General features: G+C 44.2%; 1 protein-coding gene across 16 annotated transcripts in view; it reads left to right on the top strand.

Annotated features, from left to right (window-relative positions):
* The window catches only part of Ptprt (protein tyrosine phosphatase, receptor type, T), a 1,095,890-nt gene that overhangs the window by 797,604 nt on the left and 274,099 nt on the right, over window positions 1–24,187 (top strand). For all 16 annotated transcript variants that reach the window (NM_001108603.3, NM_001402009.2, XM_087653463.1 and 13 more), the window contains 1 exon segment: window positions 23,486–23,687. In NM_001108603.3, the coding sequence (NP_001102073.2) occupies window positions 23,486–23,687 (202 nt within the window).

Here is a 24,187-nt window from a genome sequence, read left to right as displayed (position 1 = left end):
TTCATGTGGTGATTTAATTGAGTTCAAGAGTGTGTGTGGTGGCAGGGTGCAGTGGGCACACCACAGAACTAGGATGTGTATACCTGATGTGGTGGCAACCCACCAAGGCAACTGTAAGTGAGGGCCAGGTGGCATGGCCAGTGCCAGGCTGGAATGGCTTTCAGACTGCCTGGGTCAGAGGGAGCCTGGGAGAAAAAGCACGGAGTGGTCTTTTTTATTTTTTACCGCAACAAGTGGTGAACCAATGTGTTAGACAAGACTCCACTAAAAATTGAAACGTTTCAGCCTGAGAAAATTTTATTTTCTAAGAGATGGCTCTATAAATATGAGGACTGGTGGCTCTTCCAAAAGAACCAAGTCCAATTCCCAGCACCCACAGGGCAGTTCACAACTGTAGTCCCAGGGAATTTAATGCTCCCTTTTGGATCCCAGTGGCGCTGCACAGACTTGGTACACAGATACACAGTTAGGCAAAATGCCCGTGCACATAATGTTAAGAAATAAGATGAGAACTAAATCCCATGGGGAAGAGAGCTGACCACCCAGGAGTGCAGATATCCTGAGACCACAGTAGACCGCAGACCAGACTGCCACCTCGGCATACCTCTGCCCAAGGGGAAACTGCACAGTGCCTCTAAACACTCTGGACATGGACTAACCCAGGGCTCCAACTGCATATGTAGCAGAGAATAGCCTTGTTGGGGCACGAGTGGAAGGGGAAGCCCTTGATCTGCCAAGGTTAGACCCCCAGTGCAGGGGAATATGGGGGAGAGGAAGTAAGGGGGGTGTATGGGGGGGAAGATCCATATGGGGGAGGGAAGGGGAGGATGGGTGTTTATGGATAGGAAACTAGGAAGGGGAATAACATTTGAAATGTAAGTAAAGAAATATATATAAAAAATTTTAAAAAGAGAAATAAGATGAATTCTACGGTGGAATCTTAATTATAAGGATGTTTAACTTCCTGAACTAGATTCTCCTTTGCAGTAGACTATCTTACTCCTTTAGGATCACGATGCTTGCCTGTACTTAGGTTTGGACAGAACTGCTTTTGTTTTTCTTTTGGTGATTTTGCTTCAGCCTCTCCTATTACTGAGTTCATGTGGGAGACCTCCAGCTATGAGGTCAGTTCTTTCCACCCAAAAAAAAAAACAAAAAAAACAAAAAAAACCAGATTTACAATCACATCAGCCCTGTAGAAAACTGTCCATCTGGCAAAACTCTCTGTTATTGTTATGATTTTTGAGGTTTATTTTTACCCTCTGTGTATGTTTTGCCTGCATATATGCCTATGCAACATGTGTATGAAATGCCAGCAGAGGCCAGAAGAGGGTGCCAGGTCCCCTGAAACTGGAGTTACAGATGGTTATGAATTTATATGTGGGCACTAAGAATGAACCTGGCTCCCCTGGAAGAAACACCAATGCTCTTAATCACAAAGCCATCTCTTCAAGCCCCTCTATTATCATGTTAATTTCCCCCTCACCATTAGAAAAGCATACCAGGATATTTAACTGAAACTTTCAAGTATTTGATTTCTAGTGAGGTTGAGGCTCACTTCATCCATTGGTGAACCTTGTGGGCTTCTCCTTCACTTCTCATTTCTTTCTGTTGTCAGGACCATCTTTTTTTTATTGATTCATGAGAACTTTTTCTATTTTAAAGACATTGTCTTTCTTTACCATGCATATTTATAGATTTTCCATTTTGATCTTTTATTTTTAATATGATTTGGCTGTAGGTTTCAAAAATAAAACATGATCCAAACTCAATTGTTCTATATTTCAAGATATATTTTCTTCATTGACTCAAATGAAGAAAAGTATACCATAAAAGATCAAGCAAACAGCATGTTTTATCTGCTAATTACTTTATGAGTTCATATTGCATTGGACTGTTTGATTGAATGCTTCCCTTGTTTACAGACCAATTGTCCTTTTCTTTGACCCCAGAGAGGTTCAAGCCCTTCTTGTGTAAAGTTTGGGAGAGGAGAAATGTTACCAAGGGGAGTACATGGGGCAGCCATTTGCAAAGAAGCTGCATGAATTCCCTGGGGCAGATGGTGGTAACCATCCCCTCCGTAGACTACTTCTATCTTCTTCCGATGCAACAAGCTAGGGGAAAGAGACTTGCAGAGTGCAAAATTAAAAAGTCGGTAACTTGCAAGAATATTCCTGTTTGCTTCCTGGGCTGGCCCCTGCCCCAAGTCTTATTGGGAGAAAACAGCTCTCCAAAAGGCCTTTGGACACTCTCTATTAGGGGAAGCTGATCTCATTACTGAAAGTCTATTTAGAATCACTCTGTCCTCAGCTCTGAATTTTCCCTGGGCCTAGCCTAATTCTGGCTGTAAGGCAGTCTTGTTGGTATCTGTGGCTGTTCCTAGAGTGAGCCTCACTATGATGCTTCTGTGTGAAGTGTATGAATGGTAGGATAAACAGAGCTGTGAATGAGTGCTAGACTTGTAAATAGGCCATGTAGGTAGCAGACGTCCCTCCTTACTCCCTAGTGTGCTGCCTCCCCCACAAGCTTCCTTGTCTTCCCAGATGTGGTTGTAAAACTAGGTTGGTTCACCATACAGGGCTATCCCAAGAGTCAAAGCAAGTCTGTATTTTCCAAATGACGAGGCTGTACATATGTGTCTCTACTTTCTAGATCATAACTGAAAATTAATTTTGGCATCAATAATTCTATTTAAAGTTGGATGTTGCTGCTGCTGGCCAGTGTTGATGCCACAGCTGTGGAAGCGTTGACCCTGCAGACAGGACATTTGGGGATCTGATAAACCAGCAGGAGTGACTTCTGGCTCCCCTGAGTCCATCAGTGGTTAGAATCCTGTTGGTTTGCAAATAAAAATCTAAATATTTAGAAACCCTAAGCTCCTCTGTGAAAACAAGGACAAAAATGAATATTTATGATCCAATAATTCTGTAACTGTCTTGGACATCATCCCTTTGCTGACACCTACAAGCCTGTCACAGTTTGGATAGAATCCAGAGCCCTGCCTGGCAATGCATCAATAGCTCTGTGACCTTGATAAAGTCACTCACCCTCTCTGACTCTGTCCCTTCAGTAGTAAAAATTGGAAGGATAAAGCTAATTTCACAGTGTTTGCTCTGCATGTTAAACAATTCAGGATATGCTGAGGAGTATAGTGTAGTACCAAGTACAATAGGTGCTCAATAAAGTGAACCGTCTTGCATGTTACTTGGCTGATATTTCTGTCATTCTGTCCCCTAAATATAGCAGAATCTCAGTGATATAGGGACAGGGGTGACGTTGCCTCAGTGCATATGTACTTCAACAGCTTAGCGTAAATCAGGCAGCTTGTGAACAATGGAAATTTATTTTTCACAACCAAGATAAAGATACAGGCAGACTCAGTATCTGGCAAAGTCCAACTTCTTCAGAAGTAGCATTTTCCCGTTATGTCCGCACATGCAAGAAGAAATAAGGTAGCTTTCTGGTGCCTCTATGAAAGAGGTGATATAAAATGCAAGAATTCTTCTGACTCAACAACCTCCTAAGACCATGCTTTCTAAGATCACACTGTGAAAACTCAAAGCATGCTCCTAGTGACACACCTCCTCCCTCAAAGCCATGCCTTCTAATCCCTCCCAAACAGCTCCACTGAGTATAATCAAATGCTCATGGGGCGCCATTCTTGTTCAAACCACTACACTTCCCTAAGAATTCAAGATGCATTAAAGGCTAAACATTCAAGGATAGGTGCCTCTCTTGTTTCTTCCCAGTCTCAGGGACACCACTAAGGCAGTCAGCAGTTCTGGAGCTGAAGGAAACTAAGTTGAACAGAATCCAACCTTGAGAAGTTTTTCGTAGAGTTCTTACTTTACTTAGAGGTTATACGCATTGGTCAATATTCATTCTCCTAAGCTTCATATATGATACCTAACTCCCACAGTGTGTTTGCCTTCACACCACCATCATGGACTATTAACTTTCCTCTACCATAAACCACGTTAAATGCTTTCTTTTACAAGTCACCTAATCATGGTGTTTTAACATACCAATGGAAAAGCAACTAAGACAGAAAGCCAAGGGTTGTTGGAGTCTCCCAGATTATGATGGTGGTTATCACCTCCCACCCTTCAAGCTACCTGAGTGTGCTTATATCAAGCTACCAGGAGACAGGGAGTCTTGGGAAATATCATGATGTGATATTTGATCAATTTCCATGCTGACTCAGACCAGATGGTCTCCTACAAATTCTTTATTCGTTGACCCTACTTAGTCTTGTGCTAGGTTCATCTAAACAGTCAAGGAAGTCATAGGAGAGTGGCCACAGCCCTGATAGAACATGGGACCTGCAGACCACAGGGCAGATGGTTAGATTCTTTTCCCAACATTGTGGAAAATCATGGGAGAACGTCAATGTTTTAGCAACAATAAATGTAGGTTCTATTTATTAAATCCTTGCTGTGTCTGGACAACTATTCTAAGGGTTTTACAGGTAGTTTCTCAGTTAATACTTAGGTTAGGACATATTCTTCCCTCTTAATAGACTGAGGGACAGAGAAGCTAAGCATCTTTCCCAAAGTCTCAATATTGGTAAATCACAAAGTCCACAGTCTGAGACACAGAGGGAAACTGCATCCTGCAGTTTGAGAAAGGGTATATACTATTCATGATGGGCGAGGAAGAACACAGTCTGTCTCCTGAATGGAATGCTCGCTTCACCCTCTGACTTGAACAGTGTACCTGAGTGTTCCTGAGGCTAAGGAGAAGATTGGACACATGGTAAAGGTGTGGGTCCCTGTCCCTGACCCTTATCTGGAGTTGGTGCCCGAGAGGTCTGACAAGACAGAGAAGCCCTTATCAGCCCACACAGCTGCTTCCTGGACTGTTTCTCCCAGAGAATGACAGGACAGTAAAGTGAAGGCCTTAGCATTCAGCTCTATTGCATATGTACGCCGTGTTATCTTGGGGTAGAGCCAGGTACCCACATGAATTAATGTGGTTCAGAGCTCGAACTTTAGATGTATCCTGGCTCCTAACAAACAGGCTAGATGACTTGGGATGAGGACGAATGGATCATGGACATGAGATGGTCGGCTAAATTAAACATAAAGGTAGTCACAGAGCTAGAAAAGCCTATATTATTTGTCTGCTTTCTGAGGGAAGAAGAAAATTATTAAAGATTTAAGTGAGGCAGTTGTTTAGGTTAGATATTTCTGTCAAGGAAATTTATTTTTGAAAAAGTATGAAATTCCCAAAAAGTATATATAAGATTGGCTTTCCAGAAAATTCTGAGCTCTGCCTGAAAATGATTGGCCATCCTAGATATACAACCAGAAAATCCAGTTCTTGTGTGCTCTCTCTTTCTCTCTCTCTCTCTCTCTCTCTCTCTCTCTCTCTCTCTCTCTCTCTCTCTCGCATTGCATCTGCTTCATGCCTCCTTTGGCCTGTCTCTCCTTCCGTTGTTGGAACACTGGCTTTATTCCTCATTGCTTAGCTGTGGGTTCTCTAGCACCTGTTTCTGAGGCATTGAGCCTGCAGGGGGATAACTCTGGCCATTGCCACTACTGGCTCTTCTCATCCTAACACTTTACCTCATGTCTTCCTCACCTGCAGACACCATTGTTGCATGTGTATGGCCATTGGCTCTTTTCACCAAAATGGCAAAGAAATTCCAGGGAGTGGGGAGGCAGCTTTCAATGTAAGAGTTTGGGATGAAAAAAAAGAGTTTGGGATGAACCTCTCCAGGGTACCCTAATTTAGAGTCCTAAGTGTTGCTTACTTGATTCTTTCCTTTTTGGAGGCAAATCTGATAGCAAAAAAAAAAAAAAAAGTTGCTTGTTACTAGATAAAAGAGACAGTGTAGGAAAGACACAAACTCTCACAGTTCCACCCTTCCCACCAAGCCACACTTGAATTAAATAGCCTGGGAGTATTATGAGCCCCTGAGGGTACTTAATCCTCTGAGGCCAACAGTGAACCCAGCAAAACAGTGAGGAAGTGAGAAGCCAGTTAGCAGGGTCTACATTGGAGAGTTTCTATGCTCATATTCAGAGAAATTGGAAGCCCATTTCTACTGTTATTGCTTTATCAAATGTCTTTCATGAAAGGTTTGATATTTTTCAATGAAAGAACCTTCATCTGAATTGGTGGACTGATTCCACCACCCACACAAAACACCCTGTGCCTTTGAGTTGCACACTTTGGCATGCTGGGTAATGAGTCTTGGGTTGTTTTTTCCACATCTGGGAGATTTATAAGCTTGGTAGTAGGCCAGGGATCCAGATGTCCACCACATAAAGAGGTCCTGTTACTTTGGATGCTCTCTTGGCAGTACATCTTGTCTATGACGATGCTTTGCTAGATCTCAGCCCTGATACCTGATCCTGGAAGGCCATCCCTTAAGGGGACATAGAACATCTCTGAGAATGCTCCCTGCAGAGAACACTGTTTATAACAACCTTCACCTTGATGTATTCAAACTCTACACACCTGGAGGATTCAGCTTTTGGGTAGCCAGGATGAGTAACAGTTATCTCTTGTAAACCACAATCTTCTGAATTTGTTTGACCATTTTATTCTGCCCATGACCATGTTCTTCTCCTTCTACATTTCTAGCAGATGGAACAGTAGGCTAGACCAGAGGCTGGGCTCTATAGATCCTCCAGGCCTAGAGGGTTTTAAGGAAGGTTCATTGCACCAATCTCTTTTTCTTTCCCAGGTATCCAGGGCCAGCATGTTTTGGTAGAGTCCTAGGATTCCGTATCTTTGGTACGAATTGAAGTATTCACATTTAGGATCAATGGTTACCTTTAAAAACAAACAGTAAACTCTCAACAGCTGGTCCTTACCACACATTCTGTCTCAGTAATCGTCAGTGACTCCAGGTTAGCTACCTGAGGCCAGAAGTTGATGTCCGAAGTCTTCCTCTATGATCTTACACATCTTAGTATAATGTGCAAGGCTGGAAGTGTTGTTGTAAAAATATAAAAATAATAAAGTGTAACGGTGTCTTTTACCCCCACTAGCTCTGTACCACAGTGCCCCAAGATATCTGCTAGATATCTTGGTGGAAACACAGCCCAGCCGCACACTTTCCTACATTCAAAACCTCACATAAAAGAACACACAACACAATAATCTTAGCTCCAATTGGTAAGATATAATTGCCCACTTAAACACACAAAGCCCGGTACCATCCATTCCTTAGGAACATTAATAACAACCTGTAAATACACAGAACAGAATCTTAACATCACCTGCCATGGCTTCTCACCCTCTCCTCTCTCCTGTCTCCCCTTTCTGTCCTAGTCTCCTCCTCTTCCTTCAAACTTCTCTCCCGCCCATCCTTCCTTTTCCTCCAATGACAGGCCTCCTTCTATCCTGTACGTACCCCTCACCTGTACTTTACAAATTCAATGGGGAGGTGGTTCTGGTGAAGTCACCTGATTCCTGAGTACGTGACAGGGCAGCTGTCCTTGGGGCAGTGGAATTAGCATCAAAATACAGATAACTCCAGGGCAAACCACAACACGGAAGTCCAGTGTAGGTCCCGTAACTTTGAGTGCTATCCTGGCAGTGTATCTTGCCTATGATGATGCTCTGCTGGATCTCAGCCCTGATTCCTATCCCTGGGAGGCCAATCCTTAAGGCGACACACAACGTCTCTGAGTCTGCTTCTTGCAGAGAGCACAGCTCATAACAACCTTTGCAACTCAACAACTAAACATTTAGTATAATGCTTAGTAAAAACAACCACAACACACACATGAGTGCGCGTGCACGCGCGCGCGCGCGCACACACACACACACACACACACACACACACACAGCACAGGTAAAAATCCTAAGGTTATTTTCCCTTCCAGCTTGAGGTTTTGTTTCTTCCTACAATGGCTGCCTAGTGTGGCATGGCTCTAGATGGCAGGCAATCACACTGCTCACTGTGTGGGTTTCATGCAGCAATCGCCCACTTAGGACCCTGAGTTTTGCTAATCAGTTAAGTCCACATGGGCTGTAGAGTTAGTGGAATGGCTATAGGTGCTGAGAGTGGAAACCACTCTTTTCTCACACGGGCACATACGTTCTGACAGCACTAGCCAAAGGCAGAATTACAGGCTAAACAGGCAAGAGCCATGTGTGTCTTCTGTCTCTGAAGGAATTTGGATGATTCATGGATGACCCCTGCCATTGCCTCTGAGATCATGTCTCACTCAGGACAGATGGAGGAACTGAACAGAGGTGACAGTTTTGACAACATATTAGGGGTCCTTAGGAGCCACCAGTGCGGAAGTAGATCCTGTTGGTCAATAAGAAGATTAAAATAAAAAGAGAAGAAACCACCAGAATCTCTCAAGAGCTGAAGCATCAGACTTACATGCCTGCTTGCGGAGGGCATTGTCTTTCAATAGATGGAGAGAACCACTTTGCTCATGGTCTGCAACCTCCCGATTCTGGGGGAGCCTGGGCAGTGAGAAGTAACAATGCACACAGAGGTAATAAGTCTATCTGTCTGAGTTCTGCTCAGAGATACAGAGGAGAGGAAAGGGAAGCTTGGTCTGGGTGTCCAGGGATCTGGGCTGCCCCACAAAGGTACCTTTATCCCATTGTCATCAATTAGGATTCTAGAAAAAGAGGGTGTCAGGGAAGATATTGTCCACAAGGTCTTGCTCTGGGCTCAGTCATGGCTACGCTGAAGGGTATAGTGACTAATTTTCTCTATGGGCACTGTGGGAAACTCCCTTGGAACAACATACAGCAAACAGACAAATAACATGTGACCCTGGCAATTGCCTGGCTAGGAGAAGGTTCCCAGGGCAGTGTATGTGAGGATGTGCAGGGAGCAGCAGTGACCTGACATTAGAACCGGTGGCATGCTCAGTCGCAGTGGATGCTCTCCCATAAGAATGGCATCATTTAATCCTATATCCTCATTCTCAATGTATAGATTCCAATAAGAGGTTCTGATATTACTGATTACTCTCGATCATTCCTTACCAGGGTACCCTCCTTATCCCAAAAGGTCAAAATGGGTTGTGGTGATGTCAAGTGATTAAAATTCTCTTCGTTCTCCACTGTGTACACCCAACACACACGCCAGGGACGTTTAATCTAAAGCCCAGTGGCCAGGTATGGCCAAAGATGTGTGTGTGTGTGTGTGTTGTGTGTGTGTGTGTGTGTGTGTGTGTGTATTCCAGTGCATGCATCCATGTGTATGTGTACATGTGGGGGTCTTGAGATCAACCTTGCATGTCACCCTCAGGAGCTGTCCACCTTGCTTTTGAGACTGAGCCTCTCACTGGCCAATGACTTGCCAATGCAGCCAGGCTGATTGGTCAGTGAGACCTAGAAACCACCCACGTCCTCAGAGTTGAGGTCTTACATATATCATGATGTTCAGCTTTTATTTTTAACAGGGTGCTTGGGGGAACAACTAAGGCCCCTCATGCTTGAGGAGCAAGCAGTTTACCAACCAAGCCATGAGCAAACCATGCTAGATTTCAGTAGGGAAGTGGAATAGACGCTGTTCCTTTAGTAATTTTGTCTTGATTATATATCAAAACAATAACAATGCAGCTACGTTGGCTACATAAAGTATATGACCCAGATTAATTTCACAAGCTTCTTTCTTCCATTTCTCCGTAAGGTTCTTAGAAAACACAAAGATCACAAATGTGGCCCACACTGTGCTTGTAACAGGCATTGTTGCTGTACAGGGCCATCTGTGTAAAGCGTACACCCAAGTCTTTGGCATCTCGCTGGGCAGTGCCTTGCCATGCGTCTTCCAGCTCCAGCACCAGAAGAACCCACTCATTCCTCATTCTGTGGTCTTAGCCAGTCTCTTAGCCTCCCTGACTCTCCACTTCCTTCCCCTACACCCAACTCTCCTCTGAGCACATTGCAAATGGAAAAATCCCCTCAGGCTGTGAGCCCAGAGCCACTTAGAACAGGAGATAGGTTCCTCAAAGCTTGCTTTACAGAAGGAGATGTCACGGGCTGTGTGTCTGTCTGCTCCTACGGTGACATCAAGAAACGCAGTTAAAAAAGAGAGACCTTCTAACAGGAGAGCACAAAGTTGGAGAGAATGCTAGATGAAGAGTCATGTTAACCAAAGAAGGAGAAAAATAAAAGTTCATCTTTCCTCTAGGGAGGAGGAGACCCATCCCTCCAAATAGGCTCTTTGAAAAGCTTCCTGTGATAAACGGAAACTAATAAAAACGCTCTCACGAACACTGCCCTGCTGGCTGCATTTGGTGCCTGGATCTGAGATCAGACTGCCTTTTTATTCCCTTTTTAATGCCTAATGCCATGGGGGAGAGAAATCAATTCTATTTTAATTTCATGAGAAAAATGCTGAATGAAAGAAAAAAGCAATAGAGCGAAACTTCGCAATTCATCCTCCACTGGTGCTCCCCCAAAACACGTGATTCTATAATCAATGGATTTCTCCCTAGGAAGGTCTCAAAAACCTGCCCCATGCCTTCACCTCAGACAAGGAGGCAGGAAGTAATGTGCTGCCAAGAGGAACTCCTTAGAAAGCTAAGGAAATTCAATTCAACCTTGATATCCTAACTTACCTAGCTGTCTAAAATCATTTCTAGCCAACTCCCCTTAAATTTGGCTTCTGTGTGCCCACCTTCCTAACCAGGAGCTCTGCTTAACCCTATTAAGTGAACCCCACTAAAATTGAAAGATTCCTCTTCAAACAAGAGTTCAGGAGCAAACAAGTTTTCCAGGCCTGGAGAGCCAGATGGTGCCAACTCATCCTGATCGCCATGGAGCACAGAGTCAGACCAGTGGATTCTAGGTTCATACTGCCTGGGTTCCTGCCAGGTGTAAAGCATAAACTTAAGGAATTATAACTATTTTTCCCCAAGCCTTAGTTTCCTCTCTGCAGAATGAGAAGCAGAGTGAGAGGAGTCTCTGGTCTAATTTGGTGTTTCCATGAATAGTGAGTGCTTTGCAGGATGCCCGAGAAAGGATGGGTGCAAGTGAATGTTTGTGTGTATCAATGTTGTGATAGGTAGTTCTGATGACTTATGATAGTGTGTGTTTACAATGGCATAAAAGGGTATCTTGGCTTAGTGATTCCAACTTGGACTTTCAGTAGAGTACCCATGTAGGTTGCCTACATGATGCAGACAGTGCTTCATTGTAAAGTAAACTTCTTCTTCAGTTATTCTGTTCCAATATAGGCTGAGTTTTCTAACATCAGATAGGCTAGCCAAGAGTGATGGCTCATTCCTAGAATGCCTTGGGAGGCTGAGACATGGAGATCATAGAGTTAAAGCCAGCCTAGGCTACATAGTGAGTTCTAGATAGCCTGAAATATATGGGGAAAACCTGACTGAAATAACGATCATCATCATCATCACCACCACCACCACCACCACCACCATCATCACTACCACCACCACCACCACCATCACCACCACCACCACCACCAACATTATCACTATCATCATTACCATCATCATCTATGTTGTTTAGGTGAGGCCCATTAAATGCATTTTTCAATTTGATTATACTGGCACAACTCTATCATAAGTTGAGGTACTTTTGTAATTAGAGTTGAGGATATAAGTTTTGCCTGTGGCCCAGGGATTTCATGACTCTTAGAATAAACCCACCTTTGTTTTTTCTTTCTATTTAGTCATCTCTCAATATTATATCTTGACTAGTTTCCTCTCCCTCCCCTCCCGTAGACTCTTCTCTACCCCTTCCCTTTCCCCCACATCCACCCCCTTCCCATTTTATCTCCCCTCAGAGAAGAGCAAGCCTTCCAGGGATATCAACCAAACACAGCATAACAAGCTACAATAAAACCAGGCACACAGACTCACACCAAGGCAAGACAAGGAAATGCAGTAGGAAAAACAAAAGGGTCCCAAAGTCAGGCAAAAGAGTAAGAGACAATCCAGCTCCCACTGTTAGGAGTCCCACAAGAACACCAAGTTACACATCCATATGTGAGGACTTAGGTCAGACTGGAACAGGCTCCCTGATCTCTATGAACCCACTTGAGTTCAGGTCAGTTGATTCAATGGGCTGTGTCCTTGTGGTGTCCTTGATTCTGTTATCTCCTCCAATCCTTCTGCCTTCTCCTCCACAGGAACCCCCAAATCCACCTAATATTTGCCTATGGAACCCTGCATCTGATGTCATCAGTTGCTGGCTGAAGGTGCTCTGGTTTCTCTAATGATGATTATGCTAGACTCTAGTCCCAGCACATCATGCAGGCATGACAGAGTGTAGGTGGGAAGTTTTGTGTCTGAGTTGGTGTCCCAATCCCTCCACTTGAAGCCTTTTCTGGCTACAGAGGATGGCCTTAAGCCCACTTTTTTATTCACTTCCTAAATCCTATAAGGATGGGGAGATAAATCAGTGAGATGAGCCCACATTTGTGTCTTGTCACTTAAAAAAAAAAAAGGAAGAATTACTTAATACTAGCAGTACGCCAGGTGGTTATGGACTTGCCTGGAGAAGCTTAATATTTTGGTTTTATGGTAAATTGGGCTTATGTCTTTAAACACCTGTTCCTAAGCTGGTAGCGCTGTTTGGGGAGGTAATGGAACCTTCTGTGGGCAGTGGTCAGTTGTTGCACGTAGTCACTGGGAGGTAGACCTGGAGTGTTAAGGCCCATCCCTGATGTTAGCCTACACTCTCAGCTTCTTAGTCTGTTGAGCTGTATACCACGGGCCCCTGATGCTACAAACCAAACTACTTTAGCTGTCTCCACCTTGAGAGACTGTTTCCTGAACTGTGAGCCCCAAACCAATCTCTCTTCTCTTTAGTAGTGTTATGCCCAAGTTGCATGTACCCCAAAGGCCAAAGGGTAGCAAATTCTTATGTAAACACATAAGGGTCTTTATTACAAGCTCTAGAGTCTTTCTTTATCCCTGTTGCAGGAGTCATAGTGAGATCCCCAAGTCTAGGGGTATGGGGAATTTATTGTGGTTACAGCAAACTTGGGGAATTTCCATACAGATCAGCAAGTCATTATTTTAAAAACTGAATGTCTCGCATTCTCTGCAGGAACTAAACATGGGGACAAAACCACCTGAGGAACAGGATGGCTAAGTTATCTTTATGAGCCTCCCTGCTGTGGTAGCCTGATTGGCTGTTGCTAAGAGGGGTAGGTTGCCATAGGATGCTTGCTTAGAAGGACTCGGATTTGGAGTTTGGACCCTGGCACAAAATGGAGTTTCTTTCAAAAACAGAGTTGGTTGGGCTTTACAGTAGCTGCTGACCGAAGTGTAAAAGTAACACACTGGGTAAATCCCTCGTGTGGTAGGACAGCCTTAGGTCCACACAGCTGACCTTTCTCCCCTAGAAACTGGACACCCAAGCTAGGGACAGGCTGGGTGGTGGGATTGAAAATTGAGGACACCAGCAGAATGATTTCTCTACTTGAACCCCCTCATCCCTCCTGTACTATATTAGGTTTTGCTGGCTATATCTTCTGAATCCTCATTTATTCAGGAAACTCTGTCCGGCTGCTCCCTTATGACAACATGGGTGTTTGCCTGTCACCAAAAGTAAAAGAGCTGGGATCTGCCCTCAATGGAGGGTGTGGCCAGCCTGTTTCTGCCAAGAAGTTTGTTGGTGTAGCTCCAAGGTTCCCAAGAGCAGTGTCATAGAGTGACAAGCTTCTCCTGTATGCCTGCTCAAAGCCAATTGGAGAGGAATTCACCCTGGACCTCAGCAGTTTAACCAGATTCAACTTAGCAAAACCAAAATCGACTGGTTGCAAAGTTGGAAGGGCAAGTGGCTTACATTTAGAAACCTGAGTCGTATTGCTTTGCTGGCTAAGAGCCACTGGGGATAGCACTAGACAGACTCATTAAGCAAGAAGGGTTCTGTTAAAATGACAAAATCATAGCACCCCAGATACCCCAGCATGAGATTAAAAGCTGAAGGGAGGTTTAAGCTTCATATTAGTAAGTGGCATTATGACAGTTTAGGCAAAAGGAGCTTTGCAGCTGTCTGAGTTGATGGTGGCCCTGCCACGGGATCATCTGTGTGAAACTGTAAGAACTCTCTTCCTGTGCAGGGTGGGGGATGGGGAGCAAGGTGCAGGAAATAGGCCAGAACTAAGGCCCGGAGAAGTGCCTGGATTGGTAGAGGAAGCAGTTCTTGACAGGAACTCATGCACTTGGACCCTGCCTGGAAGCTGAAGGGTGGCGTTGGTTTTGAGAGGAGAGGGCACTGAGTGGTAGGGACAGCTATGTTCCATGCTGTCTCTCCCTTACTGACCAGCCTTATGGCTTTGTCCGTTGGATAGTAAATGCAAAGCATCCTGATTCAACCCCAGGAAAGTCTCACTATATAGCCAGGCCGGTCTCCAACTATCTATCCTCCTGCCTCTGACTCCTAAGTGATGAGATTACAGGCATGCGCCATTGTTCCTGGTTTCCGTATTTTATTTTTGAAATGATTTTACATGCCTACAGAGAATTTACAAAAAAGATACAAATGTACACATACACACACAGAGAGATATACATGTGAGTGTGCATGCGTACACGCACACACGTTTACACACCACCTCATAGAGAGTTCTTTACCCTATATCCAAGTTTTCTTCAAATTAACCTCTTCAAAAACTTGATACACTTACCAAAAGTAAAAATGACAATTCCCCTCTTTATTTGATAGAGTTCAGACTTTGAGGACCACACTTCCACCTGTGGCCTCTTTTCCTTTGCCAGGTTCCCATGTGGCAGTGAGTTGACATATCTCCTTGTTCTCCATAATAACAGATCCCTCTAGCCCAGATCTATTTCTCTCCTTCCTCCCCTCTCTCCCATCATCTTTCCTTTTTCTCTTCAGCCAAACCAATCACTCTGGGACCTGCCTTTTCCAAGGACTTGCCTGTATTTTTTTCCCAGAGCTGTGTTGATGGCCTCACCTACCTCTCCCCTGCCCCCATATTCCAGCACAGAGCCCAACAGGAAGTTAGTTTCAGAAACTGGCAGCTCTAGCAGTAGCCTGACTGGCCTCTGACTGTGCAGGGAAGCTCTGGTCCCCATGCACTTTCTCTGGCTCTAGAGTCTTTCAAATGCAAGGCATAGTGCATGGTGCACAGTCCTAATCACTCTTCTGCTGTTATAACATACCTCAGCTGTCTAGGGGAAAAGGATCACTGTAGCCAGGAAGTGAGTGGCAGGGCCACTGTAAACATCTGTGTCTTCCACTTATCTTCCAGAGAGATGACATTCCTCTTTATATGCAAAGTATCTTTGGAACGAAAAGATCAACACTATTTTTTTTTCATAAAAGGGATTGCCTTGAGCTGGCCCCCTTCTGAGATGTGTGATCTGAAGCCCCCTGTGTAGCTATGGTCAAGTGTAGGATCATAGTGGCAGTCCTTCTGAAGAGGGTGAAAATAGCCTGTTGTTCTGAGCTTAAGGAGGAGCACTTAACCCCTTTTATTCACTGAAATGGCTCCTTCTGCTTACCCTGTGATCTTGCTAAAACTCTAGTCTATAGAGACTTCCAAAACATGAACAGGAAGCCCTGCAGGAAGGTAAAGACTATTGGGAGGGAAAATTTAGCGCATTGACTGTTAGGGTTAAATGTTGGGGCTTAAATCTCGGTCCACACCCAGATAAAGCACATCAAACCAACATGGTTCTACGTGGAGAGGTTTAATGAGAGAAGAAAAGGAGCAGTGAGGGAAGGCTGGCTATGAGCTCACGGAGAGAAGGGGTGGAGGAGGGGAGAGAAGAGACAGGGACAGAGAAGGGACAAGAGCAGAGAAGAAAAAAGAGCAAGAGGGAGAGGAGGGGCAAGCAGCCCCCTTTTATAGCCAGGCACAGCTGACTGTTGCCAGGCAACTGTGGGGCAGAGCATACCTGGCTGATCCCAGGTAGCTGTGGGGGTGGAGCTTAGACAGAATACCAACACTGACCCTCCCAGAGAGTTCAAGATGGAGACTCCAATGTTACTGTCAAGGTAAAGAGTGTTGAGCCTTGCAGGAGACTCTTGGAGTCTTCAGCCAGTGGGATATAGGTAGAAACTCAGTCCCTGTGGTCACCCCAACAAGCAGAGTTACTATATTTAATCAACTTTAGTTTTGTTATTGGCTTAAAACTCTCCTTGCTCCTGGCAGTGACCAGTAAGCAAATTTGGTGTTTTCCACTTGAGCATATATAAATACATAACCAGGGGTTAACTAGTTCGTTATTTATGACTATGTTCTCTCAGTTTAGGTCAGTGGCTCTCAACCCGTGGGTCATGACCCCTTTGGAGGGTTGCATATCAAATATCCTCCATATCAGATATTTACATTATTAACCATAACAGTAGCAAAATAAGTTGTGAGGTAGCAACGAAAAAAAAAGTGTTTGTGGTTGGGGTCACCACAGCATGAGGCCCTGTACTAACAGATGACACAGCATTAGGAAGGTTGAGAACTTTAGGTAACAATCCTCGGCTTTGGGTTTTCTAGCATACAGTGACCCTCACATTCACACATCATCTGAGAGATGGCCCTATAGGGAAGCAGCCACAGAGAAGGTCAGCCATGTTCTGTCCCTGCAGTGGCTACTGCCTGACCTACTCAAGGCTACCTTACCCTAGCCCACACTTGACCACGCCCTCTCTTGGCTTCAGTTTCCACAGCTGAGGAATGAACACACCCACAAAGATTCTAAACCATTTCTGTTTAGGATTAAATTATTTTTATGCAAACATACTTCCCCTCCCAAGGACTTAGGGTAAAATGTGTACTTAAAAAAATTTTTTTTATCATGCTGTGTCTTCTAATCACGTGCTTAAGAGTCCTGGTCACGTGACTCTTGCCACTTTATCTTATCTCTTCTTTAGCCCTATGTGCCCTCTTAGCCTCAGAACCATGTTTTTTCTGTCTGTTCTCTCAGAACAAGACTAATTCCTGAGTCAGACCCCTGACTTGGGCAGCATCTTGAGCAGAGTCTTTCCTGTGGAGCCTTTTGAAGGGCTGCTATATTTCTTGTCCCATCCATTAAGCTCTGGTGAAAGAATAGCCTTTTCCTCTCAGGATGTCCCTGTGTCCACTAGGGTCTTGGTGCAGAAGTTAGGGTTGCCTGCATGGTAGCTGGAGCCTCATTCCTGCACATGGGCGCTGTCTTCTTAGAGAAAGAAGCTAAAGGTCACTCTGCAACAGAAACTAAAATTAGAACCTGTGTTTTCCTTGGAAGAACCAGAGGCTCAGAGACATTGAGCAAACTGCCCCAGTCCCATAGCTAATATGTTTGCTTGTTTTCACAAACAAGTTGAGGAAATGTTGAACACAAAGAACACTTGTCCTGGCTAGGGAGATGACTGAGTCGGTGTCTCCTTGCAACCATAAGGATACGAGTTCGATTCCCTGAATCCCTATACACAAAAAGCTAGGGATGATGGTATGTGGTTGTATTTTCAGCAGAGACAGGCAGACCCCCTAGGACTTGCTGGTTAGCTTCAGGACAATAAGAAACCTGTCCCCAAAGTAAAGTGGATGATGTCCCTAAGGAAAGCCACTCAAGAGTATCATCTGATGCTACACATACCGTCATGCATCTACACACATATGTACCCATACACGTGTAGACCTGCATATACACATGAACGCACATGATGAACAGACACAGAGTGAGAAAGAGAGAGAGAGAGAGAGAGAGAGAGAGAGAGAGAGAGAGAGAGAGAAGCTTCTAGCATAGCATATGGGTCAGGAACCCTTTTCTATAAAAGGTCATGGGGATACTTGGATTTGACTTGTGGTCTCTGTTCTATCAATCTCTAGGTTACCAACAAAAAAAGAAAAAAAAAATAAAGACTGGGAAAGACTCGATGAAATCATTGCATGGTTATTATAAAGTTATTAAATCAAGGGGGAAATGATGTGTCTACATGTCTTTGATAATACAAGGAAGGGGTGGCTTGGAGCCACAGAAGGTTTTCAGACAAAGTATGGCCTTAAGTGAGGTCCAGTGATAAGGAGTCATGACTTAAGGAGAGAACACAGGAAGAAAAAAGTGTCCTGAGGTAACACCTTAACTCGTCCAAATGCCCCATGGTTAAACAGACTGTAAGTCTTTTCAAGTAGTGAAATCAAACTTTCAGGTCAAGGGGAAGGCCAGAAATCAGCCTAGATCTGAAGCTGGCTAATCTAAGGGGCAAGGAGGCAGTCTCATCCTGAAGAACCAAGGGAAGCACACTTCTCATGAGAAGATACATGAGATTTCTACCCAATAACCCCACTGTCCCCGGCCAGAGAAAAGAGCAGCCTCCAGCATTTTGTTGTAGTTAGATCTAGTCTCCAGACCCCTGGACTCATATGAAGCGAGACTAGCCCTCTGTCTTGTGCTTGGCATCCTAATAAATGTTCTCTTTCCCACATCGCCAACACAGAGATTCCCATCGCCTTCTTCACTGGTAGCCATGGCTCCAACACCTTTCTTCTTCCCCTCCCCAGCCTGATCACCCACTAACTTTGTAAAACTTGCAAGTTAAATTTTTCAAAGACTGTTTCTGACAAAGCAGTGGGAATTAGATTTGGCGAAGCCCTTCATAAAAAATTGAAGACATGCTATATTAACATACATTGATTTATTCATAGTGTTTCATTACAAGTAAGTGAGGATCCTGTAATACCAGGAAAGGTTAGGAGAGCAGGGGAGCGTGGTGTATTATATTGACAGCTCCATAGAAATTGAATCGCTTTCGGATTGAATTTGGAGCATGGGAAGGCACTGGCTGGTAAATAAGGCATGAGCTTTCGCTCTCAGGGTCTGTATATCAGTGGAGTTGCCACCAGGCCAGGCAGGTCACTAGGACTGATTTTTGAGAAAATACAGAGCCATATCCTCTCCATTGATGCACTGGGGTCCCTAGCCCCAGGTACGCTCCCTCTTCTGTTGCTAGGAAACGGGAGTCTGGCTGTACACTTTCCCCCACTTGCCCTCTCCTCTGTAGTCACCTTGGACTTCTCTGTGTGTGAGCCTCTCCCCACCTCAGGCCCTTGCCCTGCATAATGTCCCTGCCTGGAAGCCAAAGGGCTTTTCCATCTATCCTGACTCCCTTCCATGCTTCAGGTTTGTATCTTTTCTCTCCCAAGTTCCTTCCCTGAGCATCGAATCTTGGTTCGCGGTTGCTCAGATGCAGCCTCTAAGCAAATGATCTGATGCGGAGCAAATGTTTGAGTAACGTAAGAAATACCAGTTTAATTAAAAAGGAAGAAGCGGGATGAGAAACAGAAAGTAAGGTAGCCAGGAAATATGAATATGTATTATTATATGTTTATATAGTAAATGTATTACATAGAGTAAATATATATAGTAAATAAACTTTTTAAATTAATTAAATAATAAATTAGTCAATTATATTAAATAAACTTCTTATCGTATTATTTTATTATTTTATTCAATTTGTGTGTGAGTGTGTGTATGTGATGTGTGTGTGTGCATTCATGCGCATGCTTGGATGTGTGCCATGACATGCATATGTAGGTCAGAAAACAGTGTAAGTATAGCTAAACCCCCAGGTTATCAAAGGACCTAATGAATTAATGCAGTCACTTGGGCTCCAACCAGGAAAGCATGGAGAAGTGGGGGCCTACAGCGTTTGCCTCTGAGTTTGGGTAGGAAAGACAGTCCTCCTATCAGAACACCGTAAAGTTGCTAGCCTCCTGCGGATGGCTCTTTGTATAAAGTCCACGTTGGGAGCACATGGAATGCTCTTCTAGCCTCACTCTGATCCTAGCCAAGTCAGGCCTCTGTCATTAAGCACATGACATCATTGCTTTGTGTGTCACTGCTGCCTTACACAGGAGAGGGAAATCACTCTGCCACCAACGTGTCTGCCACCTATGCTAGAGTGGTCACATTCTGTGGGTATCAGAATGTTCGCATTCTCGATAAAGACTATGGGCCTCCTCTTTGGCCTGGATTGGCTGTTCTAGAAAGAAGCAAGGAATTTATTTTTTTTATCTGAATGCTCTTCGTGTGTGTGTGTGTGTGTGTGTGTGTGTGTGTGTGTGTGTATGTGTGTGTGTGTGTGTGTGTGTGTGTGTGTGTGTACAGATGCCACACTGCACATAGAGAGGTCAGAAGACAACTGTTAAGAGTTGGTTCTCTTTTCTGACCTAGCAGAAGAAGGGTCTCTTATATCTGTTCCTGCACTGCATACTCCTAGCTAATTGGTCAGTGAGACTCCTGTTCCAGCTTCTGACCTTGCCAAGGGAACACTGGAATATAGATGCACACCACCACATCCGATATTAATGTGGGACCCAGTCATCAAACTTGGTTTGCATGGCTAGTACTTTTGCCTACTGAGCCTAGCTGGCTAGCCCTTAATGACATATTTCTTAATGTAGCAAAGTAGATTTTAAAAAATTTTCAAATGTTATGTTTCAGCAGATGCCTTCTTGAGACTTGCATAAGATCAAGACAGTGAAACTTTTGGTAGGGTGGGGTGGGGATCACTGATGGCTTCTGGAGAGGGAAACACAGTTTTCCTTAAAGCTATGACCTTTGAAAGGTCAGCCCTGCTTTAGTGGGTGGTTCCACGCCTATGAATCACACAAACTTGACTCTGTAGGCTTTTGAAAAGGAAAAAACATGGAGCTGAAGAGAGATTTCAGTGGTTAAGAGAGCTCTCGCAGAGGACCTGGGTTCAATTCCTGTCACCCACACCAAGAAACTCACAGACTTCTATAACTCTAGTGCTAGAGGACACAAAGCTGTCTTCTAGATGATTCTCTTCTGTGGGTATCAGGCATATATGTGGAGCCCGTGCAGGCAAGTGCTAATAATATAAAATAAAAATAAAGTATTAAATCTTTTTCACAAAGGTGGGAAGAGGTGAGGAGGTAGGGTAGGAAGTGGGAGGAGTTGGGGGAAGAGCAGGGATTGCATGTGATCATAACACTCTGCATGCAATAAAAACGTATTATGTTAAAAGAATCCTGTATAGACTATTGTAAGAGCGATGCGATTCAGGCTCCTGACACTCACGCTATCATCCACAGAAGACAGCTTATCGTACAGTTACTATTAGTTACGTTGACCACAGGACAAATGCAGAAAGTGGGAGAGAGAAAACCTCAAGACTTAAATACCCTGGCATTTCTGTGACATCTACCAGTGGACACAGACATTGCAGAATATAGAAGGGTCAGATTGTTGTCAACTCATGAATTGACTGTCATGGGGTATGCTCTTCATATTAACATCTGTCTGCAGTAGATTGAAGGACACAACACTGAGAACCCATCACAGACAGTTTGGAAAGTACCGATTTAATGCATGTACTTACCAGCTGAGCAGCTAGAATATATGGTCTACATTCTTTTGCACGCCTGCGTATGAATATATGCATGTCAACCTGGTTATGGGGGTTTACATGCATATGGAGGTCTGAGATTGGTCCTGGGAATCCTTTATGATGATTTTCCCACCTTATTCATTAAGGCAGGTTTCCTGCATCCAACCCAGAGCTTGATATATAGGCATATCAGGCCTAGAATTACAAGGGTACCACTATGCCCATGTCGCATTTACATGGATTCTGGGAGTGTCTGAGCTCCAAACCTTTTGCTTTCCACCTGAAATTTACATGGATTCAACTGAACCCTAGTTGTCTTGTGAGCAATCCCTAGCCTGTGGTCTGCATTTTTAACACAGGAGCTACTGTACTTTGGAAAGGGCTAGTTCAACTGATTAATGTTCAATACCAGATACATACCAGATTTCTAAGATTTAAAATGGGTTATAGAACGTGAACTATCTCATTAATATTTTGTGTTGATAGCAGACTAAAATAATAGTATCGTGGGATGTATACAGTACAGCAGAATATAGTAATAACATAAATTTGCTTTGCTGTTACTATAATGTACTAATAACTTTTCTTCTTTGACAATTTGATACATGCATATATTTTCTGAATACCATCTCACTCTCTCAGCTTCCTACCACTCTTTCTAGCCCCTACTTCCCTACTGATCTCTTTCCAGATTTCATATCTTTTGTTTTGTGTTCCCCTGCACCTAAGTTGGGCCATCTTAAGTGTGATTCTGGGCCTGGTGGATTCACTCATCAGAACCTGGTAGATTCCTCAGTGGCCTCACCACTAGGTACTATGCTTTCCCCTGACATAGTCTGTTAGCTGCCAGTAATTGAGCAGTAAGTGGCAAGACCCTGTGAGCCTCTCCCTAGTCCATAGCTGATTGTTGGCTAGGGCGTTAATGAATTCATGATTGGCATGATATTGTCATTCTTGAAAGAATGTATTTAGCAGCCTTCCTGTTTGTCTTTGGGCTCTTAAATTCTTTCCACGCCACCTTAGTAATGATCTTTGTAGTCACCTCCTTAGGTCGTAGTATGAATGTCTTATTTGAGGCTAAGCCTTTAGTTATCATTTATTCTCCACATCCTGTCTAGCCACAAGTTCTGAATGCACTGCTCCTCGCTGCAAAGATAGGTTTCTCTAATTAGGGCTAAGGTTATTTTGTGTAGGTATAAACATAGATGTGTAGAAGGCTGCTTGGTGTTATGCCAATTTAGCTAAGCAACAGTGTAGTAGTTTTCCCCACCTGGGGGACCCCTTCAGTCACAAGTGTTTGACTGGGTATACAATACCAGGAATGAGTTCTCTCTAGTGGAGTGGGACTCAAGTCCATGGTTGTTCATATAGCATTCATACCATTGTTGTACCAGTGGGCAGGTATTGTCCCTGACAGGTTGGTAGCGTGGTTCATAGAGATCACAGCTGGATAAACCATTAATGTCTTTCCTCCCTGCAACAGCCTATAGCACTGTTGGAAATAACAGTGAAAAGTCTCCAGTAGCAAGGGAGCTTCTAGCTCAATTCCAGTTAGATTTCTTTATACTTTGCAGTCAAGACCTGTGGTATCTTCAGGAACACTCTCCCTAACCAACAGCCACAGAGGTACCCCATGCCTGCCACTGGAAATTTGTTTACTGGACCATAGAAATTTGTTTACTGGCTCCTAGAACTGACATTATCTCGCCATGGGAGGCATATGCCAGCAAATTCCTTTATGTTTTGTAAACTGGATCACGAGATAGCAATGATGGCAAGTTCCCATCCTTAGATGGCTTTCATATCCTCTTCATTTTTGTTAGCCCCTCCCATCTCCCCATCTTCCATCACTCATCCTGATTAAAGCTTTTCACCTCCAGCATCCTCCTTTGATACCCACATTATGCCTATCTGCTACTGTCTCCTCTCCCTTGGAGTAACTCCCCTACAACTGCCCTCTTTGTAAATTCTAGAGGCTGGGGGGAGTGTAGAGAACTTAAAATATCATGCTCTGATTGTGCTAGACATGGTTGCCCATGGGCTTGTCAGTAGAAAACTCAGGGCTGTGGTTGTGTGGACAGTGGATGGTACCAAGGAGATCTGTCACATGCTGGTTTAGCTCACCTCTCTTCTCCATCCTGCCCCTGCTGCCCCTCTTCAATGAGTTCCCTTGGTTACTGAGTAGAGCATTTATGTGCTTGTATATCATTTTGTCACACAGATTAATTACAAGGCTGTTGGCTCACTGGATCCAAGTGCTGACCTGTCCAGCCAGAGGGGGAAAGTGTTCAAACTCCGGAATGAAACCCATCACCTCTTTGTGGGTCTGTACCCTGGGACTACCTACTCTTTCACCATCAAGGCCAGCACAGCCAAGGGCTTTGGACCCCCAGTCACCACTCGGATTGCCACCAAGATTTCAGGTATCTCTTTTGAAAAGAGAGCGGTGGAGGGGAAAGGGAGTTGCACTTGGCACTCCTTCTCTTGCAACCTTGGTAATTTCTTGAAATACAAAGAGGCAGAACCAACTATCATTGGTAGCAATGGAACAATTTAGACAATAAAGTCGCTATTGGATTGTGGAAAGTCCACATTGATAAACTTCCTGAAGTTCATCAAATAACATGCCCTTGGGTGGAAGGAAGAAAAGGAGGCAAGAAAATGAGGGGTGAGAAAGGGAGGGAAGGAGGGATGGAGGGTCGGAGGGAGGTAGGGAGGGAGGGAGGGAGGGAGAGAGAGAGAGAGAGAGAGAGAGAGAGAGAGAGAGAGAGAGAGAGAGAGAGAGGACTTTTAATAGAATACTTACCAGTATAAGTTATCCACAGTACTGGCTCTCATGAAATAATGAAGGAATTCTCTCATGAAGGAATGAAGGGATGAAGAAATGAAGGGATGAAGGAATGAATGGCCAAACTTCAGTAGC

Source organism: Rattus norvegicus, chromosome 3 (genome assembly GCF_021556685.1).
Source record: "Rattus norvegicus strain SHRSP/BbbUtx chromosome 3, alternate assembly SHRSP_T2T, whole genome shotgun sequence".
Classification (NCBI taxonomy): Eukaryota; Metazoa; Chordata; class Mammalia; order Rodentia; family Muridae; genus Rattus; species Rattus norvegicus.
Note: the sequence above shows the minus strand (reverse complement) of the source record. Positions and strands in the feature narration are given on the sequence as shown.